The sequence below is a fragment of the Cervus elaphus genome, chromosome 20, assembly GCF_910594005.1.
Source record: "Cervus elaphus chromosome 20, mCerEla1.1, whole genome shotgun sequence".
NCBI lineage: Eukaryota > Metazoa > Chordata > Mammalia > Artiodactyla > Cervidae > Cervus > Cervus elaphus.
The window spans coordinates 31,131,745-31,138,938 of NC_057834.1; the positions used below are offsets into that span (position 1 = coordinate 31,131,745).

A 7,194-nucleotide genomic window follows, 5' to 3' on the forward strand; every position below is an offset into this window, starting at 1 on the left:
ATAACATCCCTAGACACCAGCAGCACCACCACCCCCAATGTGACAACCAAAACTGTCTCCAGACATTGCCAAGTGCCCCCTAGGATGGAGAGAGATTGCCCTTGGTTGAGACTGCTGCATTTAATCTATCTCATTGCTTCTCTTTCATTCACCAGATTCTGGTCTGGGCCACAGAAGGCAACTCTCTAGGTCAAGCAGGATATGTCTTCATGTTAAGAGAGAACACACAATTATAGTTAAACTCCAGGTATAACTTGGTACAAATTTATTTATACTCACCTATCTCTGCTGCTCTAACAAAACACTGGGCAACTTGTAAAACTATTTATGCGTAAGTATAGAACAGAAAGATGAAAACTAGAAGAAAAACTGGATTTATTAGGGGTAGTCAAGCAATACGGCAGGTGAATTATTTATTCATGCTTGGCAGGACCCTTTGTGGTCTCAAGCTTCAGGTGGCTAGACAAGTCCCTCAGCTCCATGACCAGGTGACCAAGGAGAACTCTCATATCCTGTATCTGCTTGAGGAGAACACCCATCTGGTGATACAGATGAGGGTCTGGGCCTTGCGGAGGGGAAAAGGAGTTTGCATCCTTAGAAGAAGGGGTGGGAAGTGGAGGCAGTGGCCCAGGGGGCTTTGTTGAAGTAGTTTCTGGATCATCTGGTTTCTGAGGAGCTGGAGTCAAGATAGTGGGTGCAGCGGAACTGGAGGGACCTGGATTAGGGGGCAGGAGACACAGACAAGAGTGAAGTCTGACTCTCGTCCTACCCTCAGGCTCCTGGCCAATCTTTCTTATTCTCTGAAAGTAGCTTTGGAGACCAATGGCGGCAAAAACTTGAGGACTCTGGTCCAAATTCCAATCTGAAGAAGTCTAAATTTCTTCTGCTTAGAAATCCTCCACAGGGAGGCCTTATCATTAAAAAAGACTATGGATATTAGCCAGTTCCTCCTCTTTGAATTGAATTTCTTACAACAGACATGTTGTACAACAGGTAACTGGTCCTAGGTCAATCTCTTATTGTACATGCATGCGTGCTAAGTCTCTCCAGTTGTGTCTGACTCTTTGCGACCCCATGGACTGTGGCCCACCAGGCTCCTCTGTCCATGGGATTCTCCAGGCAAGAATCCTGGAGTGCATTGCCATGCCTTTCTACACTAATGTACGTGACATTAGTATAGTTCCTTATACTGTGCCAGCCTTCAGTGTTTTAGGGACACCTCTGCAGGCCCCATGAGTCACTTCCTCTTCAAGATGAGCATCTCCCATCCCTTCCATTATTTTCCTTATGACTTGAGCGTCCTCCTTACCCTGGACACCTCCTGTGGGTATATTTCAGGCCAAATGCAGCCTTCTAAATGGAGATTCCTAGAATTGAATATAAACTCCAGCCTACTTCATCCTCACTCTAGAAACTCTGTTCCTACAAATGCCCAGAGTTCATGAAGGGAGTGTCAAGTCTACGGGGCAGTAGCTGTGGAGCTGACTCAGGTCTTGGTTTGGTGAGTTGCACGCCACAGTCTGAGGGAGAAGTTCCCTATTTGTGCTTTTTTCCACCACCAGGGACACTGGCTTATTGCTCTTGCCTCCTGTGTGTCCTTTCTTAACCTGCTTAAACCAAACCCTAGCTCATGGACCCAACTGTCTTATCCCCTTCCTTCCTGCTTTTTCACACGCATCACATACACACACACACTCACCCTTAACCCTGATCTCCAGCTTGGGGCTCTGTTTCCAAACTTGATTGTCCTCAGTGGCTGCCTCACACCAGTAGGACCCAGAGTGTGCCTCTGACGCGGTGGGGATCTGGAATTCCGAAGAGGGGCCCCTGCTGCGCACTGTCCTGCCGTCCTTGTAGAAGGAGAAGAGGAGGCGGGCGGCTGACCTCTGCAGGGGCAGCTTTGTCTGACAGCTCAGGGTCACTGGCTTCCCCTCCTGGGGCTCAGCTGAGGGTGTGACTCTGAGAACTGGGGCTCGAAACAGTTCTGTGGGAGAGAGAGGTGAGAAAGAGCAGCTCAGCCATCCTACATTCAGGTGAGCCCCCAGCAAGCAAAGAATCCCAGTCCCACCTTCCTTCCTCTATTTCTAGATCGGGAAGGACTTCTCTTAGAGAAGTTCCACTTGAACCTTTCAAGCTGTCTCTGTCTTCAATAGACAGGACTAGAGAAGATCTAGAGATGGGCAAATCTGACAGTAATCCAGATATCCAGTCAGTGAATGTCGGGAAGCACAGAACTGTAGGACAGAGCAGTAAGAAAGACGTTGAACTTGGATCAAGCTGAAGGACTTGAAAAGGCAATGCTAAGATGCTGCTCCTCCTGAAGGCCAACTGCGGCATCTGCCAACAACCTACTGCTTAGGCCTTCGGTGATCTTGCCATCTCCAGTGAAAGACATTTTTAGTTCCTCTGTCTTTCTCCACCTGCCTCCACCATGATAACACTGCCTCTAGCGCTTACCGTGAACTGTGAGGGCCACAGGAGATGCCGTCTCTGGGCTCCCAGGACCAGGGCTCCTGAACACGGCACTGCAGTGGTAGTGTCCGCTGTCGGCCTTTTGCGCTATAGTGATGGAGATTTCCTTGTTAGGTCCAGGGGGACCAAGGGCTGAGCCGTCTCGGTAGAAGGTGACCTGGGTCAGTGGCCAGTTTTGCCAGGCCTGGCAGCGCAGAACCAGAGGATCTCCTTCGAATATAGGCTTGGCTGGACTTTGGAGGATCAGCCAGTCTGTGGTCCAAAGCAAAAGCTGAGTGTGACCTACTGCCCTCCTTGGGAGCCCCCTCAGTGCTGCCCACAGTAGACCCATCTAGTCTTTCTGTGAGGGGCCAGGCCACCTGCCCTCTGGTTGGGAGTACGGGACAGCTTCTCTAGGGTCTAACACAGAGGGTACCCTGGCTTCTTGGGCTGAAGATGGAGCAGATGGTATCTCTTCCCATGGCCAATTTCCTGGGAGTACCTTCCTGAGTGGGCTGTGGGGCTGAAAGGAGAGCTTTGGGAAGTGGGAGAAAGAGCTGCCTGCACTGGTCAGTCCTTTCTAGGACCTCACCGTAGGACACGATCAGGTGGAAGGGTTCACTGAACGTGAAGCCCTTGACCTGGAAGTTGACTTCCTTTGGGTCCGTGAAGTCATCCTCGGGGTGGCACATGCCCTCCTGGGTGCTGGCTGGTCTTTCACACTGGAGCGCCTCAAAACGGGCGGCTGCGGAGAGCACGGTTGGAGAAGAACCAGAAAATGATGCTGCAGCTTGGAGAAGGAGGACAGGAAATAGCTGTCCACAGGGGTCCCTCCCTCTCCTTGGGGAATCGTGCATTTTAAAATAGAGAAGGAAGGCATCAAAACCTTTTTTTCCCAAGAGACCCATGTGGCTCTCTCAGAGGGATACCTTTGACTTGATTCGCTGGCTCCCGGGTGCACTCAGTAAGTGGACTGTGGGTTTGAGGAGGGGGGTGGGGAGAGGATGGTGAACTCACCAGCATGACATCCAGCTGCTGGTGCAGGAAACCAGAGGCCAAAGGCAAAGAGGACCCCAGAGCAGACAGACGTGGGACAAGAGGGGAAGGAGATCAGATTCTAACATTTGTTGAGTGTTTACCGTGTGCCAGACATTGCCAGGCACGTTCACACTTTATCACACAAATCTTACAAGATTTCTAGGCATGTGATTTCACCCCCACTTTATAAGTCTTATTAATAAGTGAACAGATTTTGAAAAGTCAATTCATTTACCCCCTATTTTAAAAGAGAGTAATGAGTACAGCAAGAAAGTCAGGTACGTCTGAGCCCAAAGTCAGTATTCTTTTTACTTCGTTGTCCAGACATGATCTAATTTAGTCCTCAGACCTTCCTTGGGGGCTTTCTTCCATATTTTCATTTTCCCAAATTCACTTTGCTCTTCATCCTTGAATATGTCCTCTACCAACTAGCTTTTAGTACCTGCTTCCTGGCTCCTCCTTTCAGGTCTTCCTTTTTCAGTCGCCTTTACCTTAATGTCCTCTGTCCGTTGAGCTTTCCCTGGCAACGGTAGAGCCCATCCTACATCGTTCCCTCCACCCCGACCCTCTACTCCGAGTCTGTACTAGTAGCTATGAAACAATTCTTTCTTTGCTTGGGGGTTGAAACTTAGTGTTAGAGGTTTTTCACCACATTTCCTCAACCTACCTCTTAGTTCCATGGTTGACCCAGGCTAGGTAAATCTCTCTCATCTCCATGACTGCTTCTTGACCCTCTTAATGCATCTTTCCCTCTTCTGGGCCCATGGCCGTTCACATGTCCTCAGTTCTTTACTGTGTCCTTTCCTGTCCCACTTGCTTTTGCTCCCTTTCACTTCCAAAGTCCCAGTACTCTTCTTTGACCTTATACCTTCTCTTAGCAAGGCCCCTCTCTACTTCCTAATTCTCATTACATCAGCAGCAGGTGCTTTCTTTAGATCCTCTCTCAGCCCTCTTCATCACCCTGCTACCCCTTTTCAGTTCCTCCACTTTCACTCAACTGGACTCAGCCTCTTCTCATTTTGTAAAATAAAATGTTGTTAGGCCAGGCACTCTGACTCAATAAACTATGTGACAGGTATTATTATTCTCATTTTATGGATAGGAAAACCGAGTTCAGAAATATGAAAAGTGGCTTTTCCAAGTGACACAGAGCTAGTAAATAAAAGAAGAGTGGCTTGAAACCAGAGCATCTGAGTCTGGGCTTCTCACCACAATACCACTGCTGTATCATAATACAGTCACTCAGTCCTGTTTCTGTGTGTTCAATAAAAAAATTCAACTAAACTATTGTGTAGGGAAAATGTGGGTGCTGAGAATTCAAAGATAAATAAGATACAGTTTTAAAAATCAAACAAAAAGACATTGTCCCTGCCTACAAGGAACTCCCAGTTCAGCGGCTGGCACAGACATATGAGGAGATTGTTTCAGATGAGGAAGAAGTTAGTAAGAAAGAATTCACACAGGCAGCCATCAAAGCAGAGAGGAGGGCTCAAGGAAGATTTCCTGGTAAAGATGCCACCTAAGCTGAGTCTTTAGGGATGCCCAGAAGTTTGTAAGTGAGAGAGGAGTAGGGAGCAATGGCGGGGGCAGGGAGGGGGACTCATTTCAGGCAGAAGTAGCAGTATGAACAAAACTTTGGAGATAAATAAGAGTTTGGCGGGTAAATATAAGCAGGTTGAGATTTATTGCAAGGCTCAGAGGATGAGAGAAGAGGTTGAAACAGGGCCAAGTTATGGTGGGCCTTGAATGCCATGATTAGGAGCTTGGGCTGGCAGACTTGAATTTTAGAAATTACTCTGGCTGCGGAGTCAGAATTTATTTCAAGGACACAAGGCTGAGATACGAAGATTAGTTAGGAAGTTGTTGGATTAGCACAAGACAGAAATGATGAGGGCTTGTCCTAGTAGATACCATTAGTCATGTTTCAGGAAAGAGACTGGCTCTAAGACCAATTTAGAAGGTAGACTTTGCCAAACTTGATAACTGATCATGTGTAGAGGATGAAGGAGAGGGAGGAATCTACGTTATCTCCCAATTTTTGACCCAGATGTCTGGATGGATTCCATTAACTGAGATAAAACAGTGAAAAATGAAATTTGGGGACCTCCCTAATGGTCTAGTAGCTAGGATTCCGGGCTTTCACTGCCATGGCCCAGGTTAAACCCCTGGTTAAGGAACTGAGATCCCTCAAGCCACACAGTGCAGTCAAAAAGACAAAAGGATGAAATTAGGAGCGGGAGGGACCAAGCGGACAGATGAGTTCAACTCTGGTCATATTGTGCTGAGATATCTTGAAACATGCAGGTAGCTATGTCTTGTGCAAAGCTTGATGTTTGAATGTGAAACTCAAAAGCCTGATTAGGGTGTGATGCATCACTTAGAACTCCTAATTATACAGTTGTGGTGGTAAAAGTTAAATAGACAAATAAGTTCACTAAGGAGACTGTAAATTAAAAACTAAGGAGGCAAGGATGCAACTGTAGAAAACGGCAGTCTTTAAGGGAAAGAGAAGAGAAGCCACCAAAGGGACCAAGAGAGATACACGAAGCACACAGAGAAGCCAGGGGAATAGAGATTGCCGAGGAAGAATAAGTGGTCAGCAGCACCGGATGCAGCAGAGAAGTCCAGCAGGGTAAGACCTTAAAAGTCTGAAGTGTCTGCACAGAGTTTGTTGCGCTCTGGCCAAAACTGAGTCCAGCGGAAGCCAGACTGCAGTCATTGAGAGTGAGTGACAAGTGGGCAAATAGAGAAGGCAAAAATGCAGACTACTCTTTCAAGAGATTTATCTGAGCAAAAGAGTTGAGATTGTAGCTAAAGAGGGCATCATAGTCAAGGGGACGTTTAGGATGAAAAAAAATACCATTCAGAAAGAGCCATCCAGTCCTGCACGCGAAACTTTCTCACACTAGCCATATCCCACCTGAACTTGGCTTCTGAGTGCTGAAGTTAGTCCATGCTGCTTTCCTTTGGGTCTTTTCCCCAAAGTCTGACATATCTCCATTTCCACAAATTCGAAGATTTTACTTACCCAGTAGCATCTGAGCCGCCCAGAGCAAAGCAGGAGAAAAGTAGAAGACCCCAGCCATGAGGACAGAGCTTAGCTTCGTGGTAACTGTGTTTAGGTCTCCTGCAGCTTCTAACACACTGATTTTCTTCAACACTAAACCTCTCAAATTAGAAAAGAGGAAGTAAGTCTAACTGTCTGATCTCCTTGCATCTGGGGCCCATTTTCAACTTTGCAATTGACTTTCATCCTTCAGATTGACCAGGTTGATTCCAGCACCATCAGCACCCTGAGGGTTGTGGATGACATGATAACCCTCCCAGTTATTCAAGAATTCCCACATAGAGCTCAGAGACCTTGCAAAGCATGTTGGAAAGCATGTTTCAAAGTCTGCTATCCCACCGGCCTTCACAAACCCTGGGCAGAATCAGTGCAACAATCGTTCATTTCCCCAATGAAATTACTGGGGATAGGAGGCAGGAAATTGCTGGAAGGCTACACAGAAAGTCACAGGAAGAGCAATGGTTTGAATTCAAGTGTCCGATCTTGTCCTGTTCCAAGTCTTACACGCTTCTCGTTACCAAACTGGAGCAGGACGGAAGGGAGAAGATTGGCAGTTGTTCACTCACTCAGTCGTGTCCGACTCTTTGTGACCCCACGGACTGCAGCATGCCAGGCTTCCCTGTCCTTCACTAACTTCT

At 47.4% G+C, this 7,194-nt stretch overlaps 1 protein-coding gene across 3 annotated transcripts; it reads right to left on the reverse strand.

Annotated features, from left to right (window-relative positions):
• Positions 1-358: 358 nt before the first annotated feature.
• On the reverse strand, positions 359-6,642 carry FCRLA (Fc receptor like A). 3 transcript variants are annotated; one of them, XM_043878933.1, is made up of 6 exons: positions 6,518-6,642; positions 3,469-3,486; positions 3,044-3,196; positions 2,458-2,724; positions 1,700-1,984; positions 359-715 (listed from the first exon to the last, which is right to left on the reverse strand). In XM_043878933.1, exons 1-6 carry the CDS (start codon positions 6,573-6,575, stop codon positions 414-416), a joined length of 1,083 nt encoding a protein of 360 aa, XP_043734868.1. In that variant the 5' UTR covers positions 6,576-6,642; the 3' UTR covers positions 359-413. The 3 variants fall into 3 exon arrangements, with proteins under 3 accessions (XP_043734868.1, XP_043734869.1, XP_043734870.1); XM_043878934.1 differs by having other exon boundaries at positions 3,469-3,483; positions 6,518-6,616; XM_043878935.1 differs by lacking the exon at positions 6,518-6,642 and adding an exon at positions 4,157-4,203 and having other exon boundaries at positions 3,469-3,483.
• Between the last annotated feature and the right edge of the window lie 552 nt (positions 6,643-7,194).